Consider the following 21,681-nt stretch of genomic DNA (forward strand, 5'->3'; position numbering starts at 1 on the left):
AATTGTTTTATTATGCTCAGTTGTTTATCGAAATTCGCCTCTGAAAAAGGCACATTTATCAGTATGTGGATCATATTGCTGAAAGCTGCTATTTTGTTATTATTATTTTTTGTTAACTTTTGTTATTGCCAAGTCCAAAAAAATCATTAAATATTTGATGTTTCCAATTCATTTTTTCAGTTTGTTGGCAAAATTCATGAATTCGACAAGTTACTGACCAATTGGCCTATTCAGTAACATAGTCCCTAACTTTGCGGGGTTAACTTTTCAGTTTACCCTTCATCATACTTCAGCGGATCCTTTATTGATTTTGCTTCGTTCATTTTCCAGATTGTGAAAGGTTATAAATCCAAAAAACAGTAGAAAGTATAGGGTTCTTCATTCGAAGAATATCAAAACAAGTTGTATCCAATTAGACAAAATATTGACTTGCAGATTGAAAGCATTTATTATCAGATAAACATATAACAATATATAATTGACAAACCAACAGAAATATATCGCATTTAACACTTTCCGTGACTCTAATTCTATCTCTCTTGTACATTGCCATGGGCTGAGTCGTTTAACATTATTTTTGCCGATCACAAGTATTGCTGTAGTTATCGAACGTTGATTTTAATATATCACAGAAAAGTGAATTTGAAATATACAGTCAACATTGTTTCAGCGATGAGCAGAAGTCGTCTTTGGAGCGATTAACTTATCGTTTTCCTGCCCTCTCAGTGGTAGAAGGCTGAGACGCTATCCAATCCAACGCCCTCTGGATATTTGGTGGAATGGGGGGAGGTGTGGGAAGATGAGCCCCTTGTGGTTGGAATCCGTTATCGTCATCCGCAGTGTACGTTAGAGAAATTTGATTTCCTTCCTTATCTGTATAGGAGAACGCACCTTGGGCCACGATCACTTCGGGATTCTCGGCGTCGTTAGTTTTTTTTAAGGTTCCGGTTTCATCGGCTTTGATACCATTGTCCGCTTCATAACTGTAACAAAGTTGGTCGATTTTGTCAAATAATCAACTCATTCCATCATTATAGGCTAGTTATTTATAGATAATAATAATGAATACATGAAAAATGGAAACTAAAACTTTATATGTTATTATACCACTTTTTTTTCAAAAAACCGAAAGTAATTCATCAAAGAATGAAGTAATACAAATAATGAAATTATGAAACAACAAAAATTCATTGGCGCTCCGGGGCGACTTCATTGATTTCAGTGGCGTATTTGCTTTTTCAGCTGCAGGAAAACCCGGAAAAACCTGCAGCACCACATCATCTGAAGATCTTGATCTTGTATTCGTAACTAACGTTACTGTAGACATATTTATGAAGAGCTTGGAGGCTACTACAGTAAATTCCTACCTGGGTAAAAAACACTGATAATGTAGACGATGTTCTTGTCCGTTTCAGAAATACTACAAGGGGGGCCTCAAAAGTACCCGGCTCAACAAAGAAAACACAGAAATTTTGAAAAAATAAAATGTATTCTTCAAAATAATCTCCTTCCAGATCTACACACTTTCTACAGCGATGTTCAATAAGTTCGATACCTTTTTTATAATCAGAGCCATCAACTGCCGACATCACTTCTTCATTGTTGGAAAATCTTTGACTTCGGAACCATATTTTCAAGTTTGGTAACAGACAATAATCCTTGGGGGCGAAATTTGGCGAATAGGGTGAACGAGGAAGCAATTTAAACTTTAATTCGTCAATTTTGGTAATTGCGATTATGGATTTGTGGGCTAGTGCATTGTTTAATTGAAACAACACTTTTTTCTTAGCCAAATGCGGCCCGTTTCTGCTCCTAGATCCAGGATAACTGCTGATAAAGATTGCCGGAATACTGGATCCCATATCGGACAAGTAGAAAGAAGTAAATTGTTGGTTTCTTGATGGTTCTTAGAGAAAGAATTAGGATCAGGAGTTGTAAGCATTCTTTGTTTCAATTCAAAAATGAGTTTTCTCAACTGCAACTCCGCTTCGTGCAGGAGGCCGAACTCAAGCTTATTTCGGAATTGACCCAATATTCAAAATTTTTGAAGCTAGGTGTTACAGGTCCTTGAATAGCTGGCTAGAATATCAGAGCACCTATATCCTAGATAACTGCCGATAAATATTACCGGAATCCTTGATCGCATATTAAACAAGTAAAAAAGAGTAAATCGTTGGTTTCCTGATTGTTTTTAGAGATAGGATTACGAACAGGAGTTGTGAGGTCCTTGAGCAGCTGGCTGGAATATCGGAGAACCATATCCTAGATAACTGCTGATAAATATTGCCGGAATCCTAGACTGTATATCAGAGGAGTAAAAGAAAGAAAATCCCATTGGTACAGTTAATTGTATGATTTTCACTATGTTCGCGTCTCCAATCAGGCGGATGGCTCTTTTCTGTATGGAATCCTGCAACTTCAGGGTGTGTATGGGGGTAGAGCTCCATACATGAGAACAATACTCCACAGAAATTCTGATCTGAGCATTAAGATATGCAACCGCTTGCTGCCGGTGTAGATGTGCCTCCGTAACCGATGTCCTGGAATCTAAATGGAATGACGAAACAAGTGCCCTGTCGTCAGCAGGGCAATATATTGGATTCTTGGTTTTTTCCAATAAGTCGTTGATATACAATAAAAAAAGGGTACCACGTGCCAAAAAAAAAAAAAACTTGTTGTTCTTAGTTACTATTTAGTAAAAGGTTAGGTAATTTCTGAAGGGCTCGGTAACAGACGCTCAAGAGGCAGATTGCACGGCAGCTCAGTCGGGTATAGAGTGGATTGAACTCAAACACTATCTATACCGGATAGAGAAAAATTAAAAATATATGTAGGTCGCCACCAACTTCAAAAAAAAAAAACGAGTCTAAGTTGGGGGACTCCCACTAGCTAGATATGGTTCTGTTTCCCAGAGCCAACATAAGTTAAATAACTGCAAAGAGCTCTTGGATCTTTTCTTATTATTTGTATCTCTAAATCGAACGAAATAATTATAGACCAATTTCATGGAACAAAAATGAACAAGATTATATTACTAGTCCCCAAACACGTTTCTTTAGGATCTTATTTAGACTTAAATAACTCAAATTTTACCAACTGTTGTTGCCTCAACGTGATTACGTTGAGTGTACACTTTTGATATTTTAAAGGCCGGAGGCTCTTTAAGTAAAAAAAAACGAAAGTAATAATTGAATATATACTAAATATTTGCTCTCCAGCCGAAAAAGAAAACTAATAATAAACTCATGCAGCTCATCTGAATAATCGATGACGAGTATGGTTTGGGAGTCCAATTGAAACCCAATAATCGAACGATCACTGAATGGTCACGGTAATATCTGGGGTCATAGGTACTAGGACCAGGACGAAAACTAAGACTAAGAATAGAACTAAAACTTTAAAAAAATATTCCCTGTTATAATTATCTTTAACCTCACCGGCTTTCTTATTTTCCCTTACCTCTTTGGTTGGTTGAGGGTAGTATTGATTGATGACGTTGTTATCGGCTTACGTAAATCCTTCGTAACGAAGAGCAAACTATTCGCTGAGGTCACAACAAAGTGACGAAACGATAGGCAATTAATCGCTTGAAAGCAGAAGTGCAGTAATCCACAATTTTGTGAGAATTTTTAATTTGGAACACGACAGAAAAATTCCTACACCTCAGCATTGCTACTTGGAAAAATTCGACAAGTTTCATTTTATTTTTATCTCTTGAAGAAAAAAGGTTTTTTTTCTTCTCCGTACCGAGAACTGATAAATAAAATGTACTTCGGCAACCCGTGATTCTTTATGAATATGGCAATCTGTCCACCAAGAATATGCAACCCTTTTAGCATCCGAGTTAAAGGAACTGTGGCTACGATACGGACAATTATGGACAAAAAACTGCGTTAAATGAATACCTAAAAAAAACTTAAACTGAAACCGAGTACAAAAAATTAAATGTGTTTTGAACCGTTACAAGGGTTGGAGACAATGTGGATCCCTGAGGAACACCAGCGTTGATGGTGGAAGTATTCGGAGTAATCCATCCACATTCTGCTGCTGAAGAGCCATACACAAAAATGATTCTACAAGCCATAGCATCAAAGTTTGGCCAGCAAACCCAAACAGAGGAAACGGATGAGAAGTATAGAACCTTCAGGATTTTTTTATCTTTGGCTCTTTGATATTTTTTTTATTTAAACAAATAGATGAACCTTATTCCTTGTTTCATTGTAGTGCTTCTTGTTTAGGTGCGAATGAGTTAATCTGCAGTGACAAGTAATGAAAATGGAGTATAGTATTTCTGTAATTTACTGAAATATTGCGTCTTATTGCGTCTTAACGAGACCTGCTTATTAGAAGACCCTTTTCAATTCTTTTAACCGACTTCCTATAAAAATCGTGCCCCTGTCTTCGCAAACTCAGGAACTAGTAATTTCCACCTGGACAACACTACTTTTTTCTTAATGGTTAAGAAAATAGCAAGAGTATGTTATAAAGACAATATGCAATATGCTCAATCGTATCTCAATTTCATATATAGCCAAGACTCTTAACCGAAGTCTACACGAAACTTCTTGAAATATACACGAACAAAAATGTATATTTAAATTCATTTAAGTTTTTGGTATCTGAGAGCAATAATTCATTGTGTACTCATTAGTATTATGATAACCACGGGTGCATGAAGGCGGAAACTTGTACATTAAAGATGAGCATTGAATCTGATACTATAATAATATATTGTATATGTTGAATAAAGATGGAATCATGACTGAAGATTAACGTCGAACGAGGTGAGGTCGACTTTCTCTGATTAGTTGATTATGCTGAAGGACAACAATATTTTCTTCGTTGAGCTGTATAGAAATGACCAAATGCAAGACCTTTGATGTCGCCATCATGAAAATTATCAATAATATTTTCAATTAACTGATTCGCTCATGATTCTTCAATTCCTTGTAATTATTGTGGTTGTTTTTCTTGAATTAGTATAATTATGTTATTTACATCAATTGCTCAGGTGGTTATTATTAGACATGTATTCATTGAAAAGTATGTTAGAAGATTCTTTCACGAAATGCCTTTTATGAGATTTCCGGGTTTCGCTCCGAGTTCTGTATTTTTGACCCTCACAAGAATTATTTCCACAACGTTTCGGAAAGTCTCATTTGCTATTTCCTGGTTATACCGGGAGTTTAGAACTGGACTGATTCACTCGAACTATGTTTCCTTATTCATAAGTGACTTTGTGCAGTCTGTTTGATGGATAAGATGGATCTTCACTGATAATTTGTGTTCATCCTTGCGTATGTTGATTCGACTGTTGGTCTGGCCGATGTAAGTCTTGTCACAACCTTGACATGGTTCTTCGTAAACTTCTTGGGGATTCAGTGGCATCTGATCCTTTGGATCACGGACCATGGATCCTATTGTCCATTCTAGTAAGAATGAGGTTGCTATATTGTGTTGGCAAGGAATTCTAATGGTTTTGTCTGTGATTCTTCGAAATATGGTAGTATGGTTGTTATGACCGATGTATATCGGGCTATCTGCTGTTTCCGTGTGAGCTTGAAAGCCGATTTTATGATTTCCTCGGAGTCATTCATTCGTAGAGTTGTCTCGATGATGTTCAACTCTTGTTGTCTGTGTTCGTAGTCTGTCAGCCTCCTTGAAAGTGTAATTAGTATTTCTGCCACCAAGTGAATTTGTTTTGGATGGTGATGTTAATGTGCGTTCAGGTATCTGTTGGTGCTTTGCTTTCCTATATACCGTGTGGTTTAGTGTACCATCAGTCTTTTTCATGATCAACAGATCGACAAATGCGAGCTGGTTACCTTCTTCAACTTCTTTCGTGGATTTGATCTGTGGATGAATTCCATTCAAGTGATAGAAAAACCTTGGAAGTTCTTGGTGCCCGAGCCCGAGTTTAGGTTTCAAGTGCGACGTTGCTACTGCTTTGCTTTCGATTCCTTCCATGAAGAGATTGGCAATAATGAGTGATAATGACGAACCCATTGGTGTCCCCTCAATTTATCTATATCGCTGATCATTATAGATGAAAAATGTGTTTTTGAAGCAATGTTCAGCCAGGTTGATGATATGTTCTTCTGGTTCAAATTTCTTTCTGATCATTCCTAGTAACTCTCCGGTGGGTACCTGGGTAAATGAAGAGGTTACATTGAAGGTGACAAGGATATCTTCTGGACTAACGGTTTGTGCTTTCAGCATATCTATGAAATTATCGGCATTGCGTACTAGATGATGATGACTAGAGATGACTAGAGTCATCAATATAAGGCAGCCAACATAAGATTTCACGGCTGCTTGCTTTTAGGTACGTTCGAAATTTTCCATGAGAAAGTTCGTCACCACCGGGCACTTGCAGACCACGGCCGCCAAAAAAACTACAAAATAGCTTCGACAGAGGCCCTATCTATTGCTTAGTTCATTGTTTAAATGGTTTGAATGGTGAATAGCAATAAACATTGACTCCTCTTTCGCGAATTTACAAATACATATATTATTCTTATACTCACCTCCATTTGTAACCACCATCAGGTGAAATTTCATTGGTCTGGCTGATTATTTTGATTTCTGGTCCAGGTGCTCCTTGGGGTGCACTTTGTGCGAGAATGACACTCATACATAGTATACTTATCTGCAATGAATATAGCATTAAACATTGACTATAATGTATATGTGATCTCTAATGAAGTTGCTTACATGAAAGTATCCATGATGAAACGCGATTCTTTAAGATTGTATCTTCGTCAGTAGAAATGAATAATAATATAGCATATGAGACTAGTAACTCCTTAGGTAGACATATCAAGAAAAAGATAATAGATCAGCTGTCTACAAACTAATAATAATTGTATGTGGGGAGGACTTCAAGAGCTTTTAAACGAGAATTCCAGAGTATAGAAGGGGCTTTGATCTGAAGAAGATAAATGATGGAATCGGCCGATATTTGATGAAAATCCGTAACTAACGTATTCTAAAAACACTATAAACACTATATTGTGTGATTTTCATTAGATAGTTTTACAAAAACGCAACACGTGTTTCGCCATACAATGGCTTCCTCGGGCTGCCTAATTCTACACATTAAATGCTATATATACATTATTCTACAATTTGAGGTACCTGAATTTCAAGTACCTGTTTTTTTACCTAAGTTTGTAATGGATTCAATTACCTGAGCTTATGTTCCATTTTCCACATTTGAAAAAATATTCAGAAACGGAGAGTTATTCAATTCTAATTGATAATTCAGTAAATTATGATATAAAAAGGAAAGAATATATAGAAATTGATCATCCAAAAGTGATTTATGAATATCATCAACACATGGGTGGTGTCGATTTACTTGACAGTTACATTGGTCGCTACAGAATACCCATTCGTTCTAAAAAGTGGTACCTGCGCATATTTTTCCATTTAGTGGATGTGGCGATAATAAATGATTTCCTTCTCAATAAAAGATCATTACACCAAAAGGGAGAAAAATTATCTGGAATTCAGAACCTATGATAATTTCGGCTTGAAGTTGCAGAATGCTTGTGTCTAATGGGTACAAATTCCTCGAGAAAAAGAGGAAGGCCTACTGCTAGTTTAGAAGCCGTGTTATGCGCTAAACGTCATAAGGGTCCAGCTGTCCATATTACTCCAAAAAATGTAAGACTTGATGAAAGTTCGCATTGGATAAAATATAATACAAACCGCCAAAGATGCAAGCTACCACAATGTAAAGGATACACACATTTTAAATGTGAAAAATGTGGTGTTCATTTATGCCTGACAAAAGATAGGAATTGTTTCAGGTCATTTCACGAATGATGAAAACTCCGTATATGGAAGGTCAACTTCGAACAAATATATAAGAGATTTCCATGGTGTTGCAAATCTGCAACAAACAGTTGTTTTGAAAAAAACATAATAAAGAGTCGACTCAAATTTTTCTCCTTATTTTTTCATCAACCTACATCATATCACTTATTTTGATATATTTTTTTTGTCGGGAAAGAAAAAATCATGAAACGAAGGGTTATAAACCCATTGACGCCATTATGTATGGAATATAACTTCGTTCAGAAGCTCGCCACGGCTTCTTCGGGTGAAGCGCATCCGAAACGTACAATTTTTCATGAGGCTGGCGCACAAATCAGGCTGAATTTGACCGATAACATGGGTTATATTTGCTTTGAGGATCGCTGTGTTTGTGGCTCATTCACATACACTTGCGGCTCAAGAAAACTTCACAAGAAAAAGTCTATAGGGGTCAAATCTCACGATCTCAGATGCCAGTTCACATCACCTAGACGTGAGATGAGCCATGACCAGGCTAGAAGAAGTTGGTAATCATCAACGGTAGTGCTCGCCGTTCACAGTGATGGCCTGGCCAATGTCGTTTTGAAAGAAATATGGCCCGTTTAAGCCACCAGCCCAAAAATCACACCAAACATTGACTTCTTCAGGATGCATTGGACGCCCATGGATCTCACATGGATTAGTATGCTCCCAAATTTTACAATTTCGTTTGTTCACGTTCCCATTGATCTAGAAATGTATCTCACCGCTGAATATGATTTATACCCTAGTGACGATGGGAGATTGTTTCCCCATAAATTCTCCCATATTCCTTGAGATACCCCCATAATTTCCCATCAGAAGATACAGAGAAACATGAACAAGTTATAGAATTCAAAACGCCTGCCATATCCAATTTAGTTTTAGGCAGTTTAGCTTCGAATTCCTTATCCAACGGATCCAATGAAGGGGTGAATCATCGATTCCGTGATTACTCACAAGAAGACAGCAGTGGCGATCAGAGATACATTCTTCAGTCAAAACTCTTGGGTTTGATGGGTTGAAAAATATTGTAAACACCTGTTTCATGAACAGTATAATTCAATATTCATCAAACACGAGATGGTTGCTGGAATATTTAAAATCGGATACATACATGGAACATATCAATACTAGTATTTCTAGTATGAAAGGTGCTTTAATCGAAGCGTTCGCAGAAGTTATCAAGGAATTGTGGTGAGAAGTTTCATCTGATAGAGTAATAAACACTGCCTACTTTAAAAGTCAGATTCAAAAATTTGCCCCTCGATTCATGGGATCTTCCCATCAAGACGGCCAGGAATTCCTTCGATATCTTTTAGAAGGTTTACATTAGGACCTCAATGGAATTACTGAGAAACCTAAACCGAACTTAACGGAGATTGACGAAAAATTGAGCGACAGCAAAGTAGTGCAAGAGTCCTGAGATACTTGAACACGAACAACTCTAAGATTATAGACAATTTTGTTGGTTGATTAAAATCTACTATGAAGTGCACACACTTGTCTCACTCTATACCACAAAGAACTGGCAAATTGTCTTTGTCACAATGCTTGGATTTCTTCACAAAAGAGGAAACCCTGGATGGAGATGAAAAACCATCTGTTCGAGGTGCAAGGAAAGAAGAAAATGCACAAAGTCCCTATCAATTCATAAATTTCCCCGAATTTTAGTAATTCTTTTAAAAATATTCTCTCCAACGAAAAGATTCAGAGGCAAAATTAAATGTTGTCATTCAGTTTTTTTTAGAAGATTCAGATATGAGCAATTATGCAGCAGACAATGTGGCTCTTTGTCGTTACAATCTATATGCACTTTCGAATCACAGTGGGACTACTTACAACGGACATTACACAGGATATTGTAGACACCCTTATTGTGGCACGTGGAAGGAATACAACGATTCATACTTCTCCCCAATTTCACCAAAATCGTTTATGAGGCATATGTCCTCTTTTATGAACAGGAGGGAACAAAGCAGCACTTTTGAGGTGTTTTTTTTCCTTGTCTCTTTTAATAAGCTAAACTCTGTTAATTGATTTGTATTTCATGATTCTTCTGATAATTAGATATTAGACAGAACAGCAAAAAAAATTAGAGTCAGCCCATTCAGCGAACACACGTTGTTGTCGTTTACTTTCAGTTCCTAGGTTAGTTAAATTATGTACAGGTGCAGGCTCAAGTCACGACACAAAATTTGTGTGCGACAGGAAATCGACTGCCTCGGATTCTCCTGCACACTCTCACAGATGTAGCTTTAAAAAGATGACCGTTAACAACTGTCAAAGTTCGAAATCCATGTTAGAAGACGCATTTTTAAACAGTTGAGCTAGATACCTACTACTGTTGTAGGTATGTAAGAATTATAGCCCAGTGGAATAAACTAGGGTGTTTGCGAAATGAGTCTCGAAATGAAAAATGTTTGTGAGAATTCTTCAATTATCATCATGGACATTGTTAATAATTTTCATCAAGTAACTGGTCACTCAATTCATAATTAGATATAAGTGTATATCATCTGCTGCAAAATAATCGGTGTTACATTTTATCTGATATGTGGAAAACTACTGACACCGTTTCCACAGTAAGATTTTTACTACGGAGGTTGACAAAACCGCAACACTTATTTCGCTATAAAATCAATTCATCAAGTATTAATGTTTATTCCTTCTTGAGGGAGCTATTGTGAAGCGAAACACATCTCACGGTTTTGTGAATCTTCATAAGAATAAAAATCATACGTATTGAAATGATCAATCCTGCTGGAGAAAGCTTTTCTATATCAAAATTAGTATCGCAATTTTATAAATCTCATAAATGTTGAGTTTACAGTAAACTGTACTGATCAGTTTCAATAAAGATTTTTATCAAGTCAATGATTTGTTGAAAACAACGTCTCATTGAAAACCTGAAATTTTATAAGCAGATATTTCACAACATATTTTCTCACTGTTTTTTGATTTTTGTATGATCTGCTGATGATAATTATGTACAATTATGTATTGATAGGCCTTTCAAATGAATACAAAATTTTGATGATATCTCAAACACACTTTGTTTTATTTGAACTCAAAGATGGATAGCGCTTAATGAAAGACCCTATATTATGAGATGATATGGTGAAAAATTCCATTCTTTACAATGAATTGTTCTATTAGAATTAATATTTTTCATTTATACTTTTTTTCTTCGAGTCGTAACATGAAAACATTGAAATTACTATTTGAATTCTTTAATTATCGAAATAACCAGCTAGGGTTCTCTTAATAAATGTATGCTGGATAAGGTTTCCATGGCCAAAAAATTGGGAACCCCTGTAGTATAGACAACACGTCCGAAGAAGCTGTAGTATAGCAAAACACGTGTTGTGTTTTTGTAAAACAGTTTACTGAAAATCTCACATTGAAGTATTTCTTGAAAATATACAATATTAGGCGAGAAACTAACTTTTGAATAAATTCTGATTTCAGCAACATCTGCAACGTTGCACGTTGACCCGGACGATACGAAAGAAACGGAAGTAATTTTTCTCTGAAATTATGGAATGATAGAGATGATGGATAATAATGTTCAGAATACCAAAATATTTCCTTAGTCGATTTCATCCTCTATTACGTAGTTGCAGATAAACTTTACTTTCACAATTGAAGGAAATTGAAGAGTTGTGTGTCAAAATTGTTAATTCATAGTGTCCAGTTATTAAACAGTCATTAACTTCTTTCATGTACTCGTTACATACAACTTTAAAAACTTTCTTCATAATATATTTTGAACCGGTTAGCATTTTGTGTGATTGTAATGTTCGATAACGATCTATATAAAATCGAATTGAATGAAACAAGACGAGAATGATTGCCAATGAACCTTACTCTAACAGACGTAAACTGAAAAAATCAGCGTATATTCTCATATCTGGAGAGAAATATATTTCAAACCATCCCTTAGAAATGGATCGTACTTGGCTCCTCGTCTTAAAAAAATATGGATAGTGATGATATAAAGATGAAGATGGATACTATTCTAATCATTACCAGTTTTATTTCAATTTAAGAGCCACCGGTAGAGAGCTGTTTCAGGATGTTGGGTATCATCAGTACTGGACAGGTGGTCTTCGATTGAAGACAAAATTTGAAGTACCATTAAAAGAACTTGATGAAAATACCGTGACGACTTATGAGTGGAATCACCTATTGTTATGACACGCAAGTTAGCTAGCCAAATTTTTATGTTATCGTTGGTGGTTTGACCAATCAACTTGTAAGTGTGCTAGAAAAAATTTGGAAACTTTTCTGGAATGCCATTGGAAAATGAATCCACATGTTTTCAGAAATGATATAAAATCAGGAAAGGTTAATGCAGGTGAGATGGTGTAAAATGAATCCATGAAAATCAAAAGATAAAGAATGAATGCTATTCTGGTTATTCCCAACATCGATAGGTGATTCCACTCATGTTTCGCCTGCTTTTATGCAGTTATTCTAATCAAGTACTGTTTTTGGTACTTGTTCTTGGTATTAATCCTTCTGACAAAAATCAGCTGCAAAAGGGCAAGGGAGCTAGGCTTCAACCTGTCTGAAATGAAGAAGACTTTCCACCTGTTCTCGGTAACTGATCCTTTGGATTATAGAGCATGGACCTTTTCATACATTCCGGTACGAAATTTTGCCGTATTTTACCCACATAGTCTCGAATTTGAATACTCCTATGTTGAAAAATTTTGGGTAAGCAGCAATGCAGAAAAGTGTACTGAATATTTTCCATATTTCGTTAGTTATTACTATTACCTTCAGCAAAAAAAAGAGATGGATAGGATGATCTCTATATATGTTCATTGAAAGATTTGCACAACATAGTGTGAAAATAATAATGAAAATTTTGATCCAAACGACGTGTCGCAACAAGCACTAATAAGTGATAATTTGGCAGATATTGAAATCATAATGTTTTTAGAATGTTCACTACCTCAAAGAGGTATAGGGATCAATCTTGGGTCCAATTCTATTCATTTTGAATGCGAACCATCGTGATGCGATTATTGATACTGCTGATTATACTGCTTATGCAGACGACGTATTGAAACACCATGCAGTTTTATCTTTTTTCAATAACATTGTTAAATTGTGTCAAATTCGGATATTCGTAGTTAAGGAATAAGAAAAATCTGCTCCTGTCCATTTTGGAAGAATTGAAGTATATAAATAAATTGGCTCCGTACAAACATGAGTTGAAGTCTTTGATTGAAAAATGTTTTTATAGTACCTATATGTGATTTTATAAAAAATCATACCCTGTGATTGTATGTGTCGCAAATTTTAGTGTTAGTGTATCTTAACCTAGTTTCGTGTAAAATTTATTTCAATGTACCTATTCAATCATCTATTAATTGACAATTCCAATACATGAGCCATGTCGAAAAATGGAAATAAATGTCTATTTATTGATTGATTTATTGATTGTGTCTTTTGTACCGGTTATGTTTTGAAAAGCCAAGTTTTTTTATAATAATTGATAAGAAACTGAACCCCACCAAAGTGGGGATCACAGACGTCCATTTTCTGCTCTGTAATTCGCTCATATGGAAAATGATCCTCTACATAATTTCAAAATTTGTAGAGTATCAGTATCATGAATATTATTTCGCAGAACATGTTGAAGAGAAAATTCTCTTTCTATCTATCTCTCTAGTAAATCATCCCATTCATTTAAATGGAATGAATCACTAGAGAGATCTCATTTTTATGGACTGGAAAAAATATGAATTGATGTACCAACCAAGGATTACAACATAATAAAATTTTGACGGTGTATCTTTGGCTAACCAAATCTGACTGAGGTTCTATAACTTAGCACCATGAAATTATTTACCATAATAAATTCGTTCTCCTTCATCAGAAAAACTTTTAGGTAACACTGTAATCCTCTAAATGAAAGATTACGAACCTATTTATTGTCACTATATTGATTTCTGATTTCACAACGAAGAAGAAACCTTTGGACAGAAAAATTATTGAATTCTTTGGAAGATATGTATATTAAAATTCTAGCAGTTCCTTGAATGAAAATGGAAAAAAATCCGATCGCTCAAAGAAAAAAGACTATCGTTTCGTTCGCTAATGTGTCGTATCCCACTACTAATTAATAGGGTTGGTAGCCAATAATTTTTCAATAAACTCACCCGTAACCAGTCCATTTTTGATCACTAATTGTATAATCAACATATCACCGTACAAAGCGACTTCTAGTATTTATAGTGCCATATATACCTATGTGACTTTACTTTGATCACTTCCCCCTACAAATGCTTCTTCAAGATGGTATTACAACATTTGCAAATGGCATCATCATGCAATGTCTCCCACATTAAAGTAACAATTGTTATTGTTCACTCCCAGCATGCAATATTTTGTTGTACCGATGCATGTGTATGCATTTTTTATCACCATGTGAGGAGATATATCTTTATTCCATTCAGCGCTATTCCATTATCATTTCAACATTATTGTTATGGTAATAACTTAGAAAATGTCAGGCATTTGAACATTTTTACGACTCTGAATAAATCAAAGTTTTTTCTTTGGTGTAACTCAATGTTTGGAGAGGGCTTTTTCTTTCAGTTTGTGTCTGAAAGTTTCTTTTTTGCATAATCCACAATCCTTTATTGAAAGTTCATTTCAAAATTGATTGCTTTCCTTCTTCCTTTGAAAGATTCCCATATTTTTTTGTTTTGTGTGAAGGTGGAGAAATAGAATGCCAAAACTTTTCTTTTCCAAAAGTTAGTCTCTTCTAAATCTCTTTCAATTTGAAATTAATAGTTACTTATTCAAAGGAGAGATAATGTTTCACAATTTTTCGTTCCACAGTCTGATATACTCAGGATTCTCAATTTACTGCAGTTTAGCAGTGGAGAGTCGTATGCGTTATTGTGTTTATTTCTGGGGATGGTCAACCACGTCTCTGGAAGTTTTCAATGTGCAAAAAAATTGTCAAGTGCATTATGAAAGTGTTTAGTACTGAAAACTGTACAAGTTACAATATATTTTTATTAACCCAAAACTTTTGTATTTGTGATGCACTGTTTAGAACCTTTGGTATTGTAATGAATATTACTGGAGATTTTACCGCAACACTTGGAGATCGAAACACGAGTCGAGGTGTTAAAATAACGGTTTGGTGTTTGGAGAAAACTCCAGTGATATCCAAAACTTTAGGTTTCGAACTTCAAAACTGAGAAAATTCAATACAATCTTTAAACTTCTGAATTCCCCCTTGTGAGTAGAAATTCCTGATACCCTTTCTTGATGCTTATTTACGCTTTACAAAGAACCTACCTGCATATTTCAAGATTCTAGATTCACCAGCTTGGGCTGTATGTTAATATACGAGTGTCAGTCAATCAATTTTAACCCAGTTATACAATACCATCAGCAAAAAAAACTGATAGGATTAGAATAGAATACATTGGTATTCATAATGAAATGAATAAAATACTTTTGTGTAATTTCCACTACTTACTTTATTTTTACGATCGGTTTCGGGTTTTACCCTATTATCAAGTATAAAAGTAACATGTGAAATCAGAAAACTTGGTTATATCGGGAGATTTCAGGTAGAGAGAATGATAATTGGGTCCGAAAATCAGGTGCGCTGAGCAAGCACAGCCCTCTGCATTTGTTCGGCTAAGATTCCTGCCTCAGTGTGGCAAACCGGCATGATTTTGAGATTCAAGAGAAGAGGCGGCTTCATTCCACCAAGGACTCCGATGGATATTACTAGAGTTCTTTCCCAACACCAACACGTGTGTCAATCACCATGTGATCATCTTCAAGAGGACTCCAATAATTAGAACAACCATCTTGACATATTGATTTGGGTAGAATTAGCGGAGTTCGAAGAAAAAATGTTTTTTGAAGAATATTTGTCTCGCCAGGAGCTGAAAACTTCACGACAAATATTGTCTTGCTCTAGTGGTCGAGAAGGACTACATCAGGCTCATGAGCGTGTATGAGCTTGAGGGTGGAAAAAGAATAGTTCCAATGAATACGGCACTCCTCGATCCCCGCAACGGATTCAATATCCTCCGGAGCGTAAGGCAACACCGCTGTCCTGTCAATATCGTAAGGGTGCCGTAAGTGGTGATAAAGCACTCTCAGGAACGCGTTATGTTGATGGATATTGACCAGGAACGCATAGGCTGGACATGCTGATAGTAAGGGCATTAGGGTTTCGGGTGCCTCGCGGCAGGCCATGCACCTTGTGTCAGGAACCTCAATGGTGTTGCAGACACCATTCTGGCAGGCCATGACTGACTTCAACGCACTCGACCTAAGCCAAGGTTTTCTATACTGTTGTGTGTATTGGCCTAACCTTGTGTTGCCGCAGGAAGGAAGTGATCTCTGCGGCTTTTATAAGAGCCTTGTGCTGAAAGAATTCCAACTCGGTGACAGAGTTGAGATCACCTCGTTTAGTGTCCAAACTAAACCAAGTTCACCAGCTACTCTGAAGAGAAATGCTTCAATTTCTCTCATGGTTGCGGATCATGCAGAAAACTTCAGACGACTTTATATGCTCCGTCTAGTACCATTTCATAATGTAGATACCCCAAACTCAAAAAGTCTACGGCCTCCCTGTTGTCAGGGGAAGTACAACCATGGAACGGATGATTTGGTATGCAAACTCCTATGGAGGTGCATACTTTTCCAGGTCTTCTCGTCAAGTTCATTCCATTACTCCAAACAAGTAGAATAAGATCGGGATGGCAAGCATATTTGTTGCAGCAACTTTGCTCTTCCCCGATAGTTCCGTTGACCAAATCTGTCGGATTTTGTACTGATACTTGCCGCGGAGAGAGCTCTTCACTGTTGTTACCTCTTATGAGTAGCGTTGTTCCACTTCGATGTGAGTATACGTCTCTCCGGCATCCAGATAGTGCAGGATGCTTTCATCTACGACCCACACGTATGCTTCATATTCCCCAAATCGTCCTCTCTTGAGATGGACCATTACACATTTGTCTATTTCAATTTTCATACCAATAGCATGCAATCCGGCCTCGGCTGCTCTTCGTCCAGCTATGAGTTGAAAACTCTGGCCAGGTGGCGGTGGGTACTTGGTAGTTTTTTCCACCAATATGTTGTCAGCTCATCTGGGACTGGAGCAGCAGAGTTTTAGAAACTCACAAGGGCTGTTCAAACGTCTTCCGAGGTTATCGTGTTGCGCAGTTCATTGAACTCAGGCTGTCGAAGCTCTCTGCTGAAAGTTTCGGACTGCGCTAGGGCTGAAGTATCTAATTTGAGTGGTTGCGGGTGTTCATATATGTCATTCCAGGAGCATTCCACCTGATCAGCGGTCGGCGGATTATCCAGAACACGTGGAGGCTCTTGGAATGAGCAAGAAGGTGAGATTTTCCGCGATTCTCCCCATTCACCTCACTAGTAACTTCTTAGCAGCCACTAGCATTCGTATCCGATAAGGGCAGTGCTGTTTGGTGATCAGCAGCACATCGTGACTCAAAGCGTAATGGATACGTTGTTGTTTGGCGACTATTCGCCGCAATGTGGGCGTTGGCTTGTTGTCCGATCTGTAAACCATTACACATTAGATACGAGATGCGTGTTGTCTCGCCAACGTGATCTTAGCCTCCATCTTATGCCCTGCGTGTTCTGATAATCTCCGTTGGTTGTATGATGCGAGTCTCCCAGTCGACCCAACGGGTGGTTCTACCACCAGTCGTGCCAACGGGTGGTTCTACCACCAGTCGACCCAACAGGTGGTTCTACCACCCGTTGGTACGACTACTGACTGGAACGGAGTTATATAGCCCTGCCGCAGAAGATAGGATACGTAATCCCTGAGGTTTTGGGCGGAATAAGCGGCATGCTCCGGATGTGTTTTAGACGACGTACTATGTGTGCATTCTCGCCATGTATCCTCTTTGAGCGGGCTCACTCCTGTCGTAGCAACAATGCATTATTATTATTATTATAGGAACACCGAATATTCCCGAACCGCGAATGGTGGAAGAATTTTGTCAGTGATATCAGTAAAAGAAAATTTTCAATTTCACATATGGAACCATGTAGTTGAAATAGGGATAGATACTTTTTTTTGGCGCATAAAAAAGTTTGTCAATGAGCAAGTTCCTTGTGATAATCAAAGATGTACTTGCTTGCAAAAAATCATAGAAACAAATATTTCAATGTGGAACTATTCACACTGATCGTATACACGCAATCATGTGACACCATTTGAATTTCGCCATATTCGAACAGAACATCCTTGGACTGAAAATAAGTGGCTAACCTGATGTTGAAAGATAAAAATACATAAAAAATCTTCAATTTGCGTTTTAATGGGTTGGGAGTTTAGTATAGGTTGTTGCTTCAAAAGTTTTGTCCGTTTTTAAGAGTCTACTTTGAACTTCAATATCTCAGTGAATATTCATTCAATGCATTCAATGGATGCACATTTGCTAACGTAACTCAAGTCGATTAATTCCTGAGGCAGAACTTCAACGGTCAACTCGCTCATTTCTCCATAACAGGACTCTATTGTGATGGTTTGACCCGGTTACAGAAAGTTATTTCATTCGTCTTTCTTATGGTGTGAGAAAATTCGACCATATATCCCCCAAGTTCGAAGAGTTAGGTTGGTAACCGATTGCTAAAAACTGGCAGCTCCACATACTCGTCAATACACATACGTTCCTCATTTTCAAAAATCTAAATTATATTCATGAGAGATATAAAACTTTTGAAAGATTCGAGGACACGAAACCGTCAAACTTACTATGTATTGATTTACTTCCATTTGGCACATAATGTTATTTTATCGGGGGTTGTGTAAATTCTGGAAGAGCGTCCATATGTTAAAAGCGAATTATCCGTTTCATTTTTAATATTAAAAATAGAAACAGTTGTAAAGCTGCTTTTTCAAAGTATAATATTCTAACATTTCCCTGTATTTATCTATATAAATTATCAATATATGTAAAGCAGCATATTACCAATCATATCCTACAAGAAACGCAAATGCACTTTCAGTTAAAAAGCATAATTTGAAGACATTTAAAAGATCTCTAGACTATGTAGGTATAAGGATATTTAATATTAATAAACTTCCACATCTCAAAAAACCGGACCATAAAAAAAATTAAGAAAGAATTAAAAACATTTCTGTGTGCAAAAGTCTATTACTCCATCAGTGAATTCCTGATTTTTGATTTACTTGTCTGAGAGTTACACATGTTTGTCTGTTCTTTAGTACTATTAGTGTTCGTGACATTTTATTATATTTTGTTCAATGTATTGTACGTTGATATGTAGCGGCTGCGAATAAATTATTTTGATTTAAATTTTTTTATTCCAAAACACTCGACAGCCTGCTTTTCTCGCAGTTTTATTTACAACTCTATCAAACAATGTAATACTCTGTCCAGTGAATTTAGACACTACTCCATATATAGTGTGACCCATTTTTAATGGAAACATCCTCCTAAAATTTGAAGTTGTGAACCGATTTCAATATTTTTTTTTTGAAATGTCGAGTACTAAAAGGTCTACCTTGGGACAAAATTTGAAATATTTATTACAGTTTCAGGGCATACTAAAATATTTTTTCTTAGTCGAAAATCGGGATTTTTCATTAGCGATTTTTTTATTGAAAAAAACAAATAGCGTAAATATGTTTAATGAAAATAACGGAATTACATACAAGTTTTCACGCAAATTAACTAAAACTAAGACCTAATATCTCAATTTAAATCTTAGTTGCTGTGGAAATGATATTACAGTTTGCCACTTGTGAAAGATTTAAGTGTACTATTGTCAATAATATTCACCTTACAGTTCTTCGAATTATTTTGTGTCATGGCTGCAAGATTGAGCGTAAGAGAGAAAATTGAAATTGTACGCCTTTCGGGAGATGACTTAAGAAGTGCTAGAGAGGTTTGTAGAGTATTTAATGAGAGACATCCAGATCGTCCTCGTATTAGCTGCGGTACGGTAAATATATATATATATATATATATATATATATATATATATATATATATATATATATATATATATATATATATATATATATATATATATATATATATATATATATACCAAGTGTATATACCAACCAAGTGTTACCCATCCTTACACTTGGCTGCACCATACTGATGATGGGCCAAAAGCCCGAAACACGTGTCTACGGTTTGCCACTTTCTTGAGTATATATATATATATATATATAATCTAGAAAGGTTAATGCAGTCAAGCTGCTGGAAAATAATTCCTTTCTAGATTTCATATCATTTCTAGAAACATGTGGATTCGTTTTCCGATGGCATTTCAGGTTAGCTTCCCAAATTTCTGCTACCGCAGTTGTCGGTTGATTGGTCAAACCACCAACACTGACATAAAAACTTGGCAAGTTGACTTGGGTGTCACACCAATAGGTGGTTCCACTTATGTTTCGCTTGCGTTTACGCAGCTATTTTTATCAAGTACTTTCTTGGTTTTTTCTCATTTTGTCTTCAATCGAGGACCGCCTGCCCGGTACTGACGATGCCCAATAGGCTGAAACAGCTGTATACCGGTGGCTCTTAAATTGAAATCAATATGGGAATGATCAAAGAGTACTTATCTATTTATTTATATATATATATATATATATATATATATATATATATATATATATATATATACATATATATATATATATATATATATATATATATATATATATATATATATATATATATATATATATATATATATACATAGATATAGATTATTGTCGAGTGCGTATGATATACATCAAAAGGGGGAAATTCGTGGACAAGACACTCAAGAAATATGGAGGCAAACTGCGGACACGTGTTTCTGGCCATTGGCCTCATCAGCGCGGTGCAGCCAATTGCAAAGATGTATAACAACTGGTTACCAAAAATGAAAAAACATCACATACGCACGATGTCACCAACAGGAGCCAACCGCACATTTGTGGTTTCAATTAGAAGACCCAGCATTCCCAGGCATCATCCAACATCACCACGCAGGCAGCTATAGCTACCCGCGTGACTTCCGGGTCCAGGATATAAATACATAGATATAGATTATTGTCGAGTGCGTATGATATACATCAAAAGGGGGAAATTCGTGGACAAGACACTCAAGAAATATGGAGGCAAACTGCGGACACGTGTTTCTGGCCATTGGCCTCATCAGCGCGGTGCAGCCGCGAATTTCCCCCTTTTGATATATATATATATATATATATATATATATATATATATATATATATATATATATATATATATATATAAAAAGTCAGTTGACTATTTTCAAGTTATATTATTTGCTGTGAAGTGGTCATATTACCTGGTTATCAGCAAACAGTGTGGTTTACAGCTCACGTGGTTTATTTGCAGTCACATTCATTTAAATTTCTTGCTGTTGTTTAATGTCTTACATAATGCAGAACAATAGTGAGTGAGGCTGCAAAAAGAGTTTCAATTGAGTTGTTACCAAAAAAAATCGGCTCAGCAGTACGACATCGGATATTCTAAGTTTTTTAGCTGATGTAGACTTAAAAACGTCGAAGGAAACCGTATTCTTAGCCTATCTAGAAGAGAAATAAAAAATATTGCACTCTTAACTCTGTGGAGCAAGTTTTGGATGCAAGTTTTCGAGTGCGCTCGTTAAAAACGGTGTTAATTCAAGTAGATATTTTAAAGTAATAGCATTCTTAGAGCGAACAATTAAAAACTCTCACGTTTGAACAAGTCTAGATGTTTATGAATGAGGCGCCAGATGAAAAATTATTGAAAATAGGTCATTCTTTTTGCATTGTCA

General features: G+C 36.2%; 1 protein-coding gene across 1 annotated transcript; it reads right to left on the reverse strand.

Annotated features, from left to right (window-relative positions):
• Positions 1-424: 424 nt before the first annotated feature.
• LOC111505596 (endocuticle structural glycoprotein SgAbd-4) lies at positions 425-14,199 on the reverse strand. Its single transcript, XM_023160432.2, has 3 exons — positions 14,016-14,199; positions 6,528-6,649; positions 425-983 (listed from the first exon to the last, which is right to left on the reverse strand). Exons 1-3 carry the CDS (start codon positions 14,028-14,030, stop codon positions 704-706), a joined length of 417 nt encoding a protein of 138 aa, XP_023016200.1. The 5' UTR covers positions 14,031-14,199; the 3' UTR covers positions 425-703.
• Between the last annotated feature and the right edge of the window lie 7,482 nt (positions 14,200-21,681).

Source organism: Leptinotarsa decemlineata, unplaced genomic scaffold (genome assembly GCF_025532065.1).
Source record: "Leptinotarsa decemlineata unplaced genomic scaffold, Ldec_3_MD MMD2_tig00000505_RagTag_RagTag, whole genome shotgun sequence".
Lineage (NCBI taxonomy): Eukaryota > Metazoa > Arthropoda > Insecta > Coleoptera > Chrysomelidae > Leptinotarsa > Leptinotarsa decemlineata.

What these genes read in the sequence shown, in the direction of transcription:
- LOC111505596 (XM_023160432.2), bottom strand. An exon ending in GATGGTGGTTACAAATGGAG is followed by an intron (nt 984 to 6,527) that starts GTGAGTATAAGA and finishes ACTTTGTTACAG; the next exon opens with TTATGAAGCGGACAATGGTA.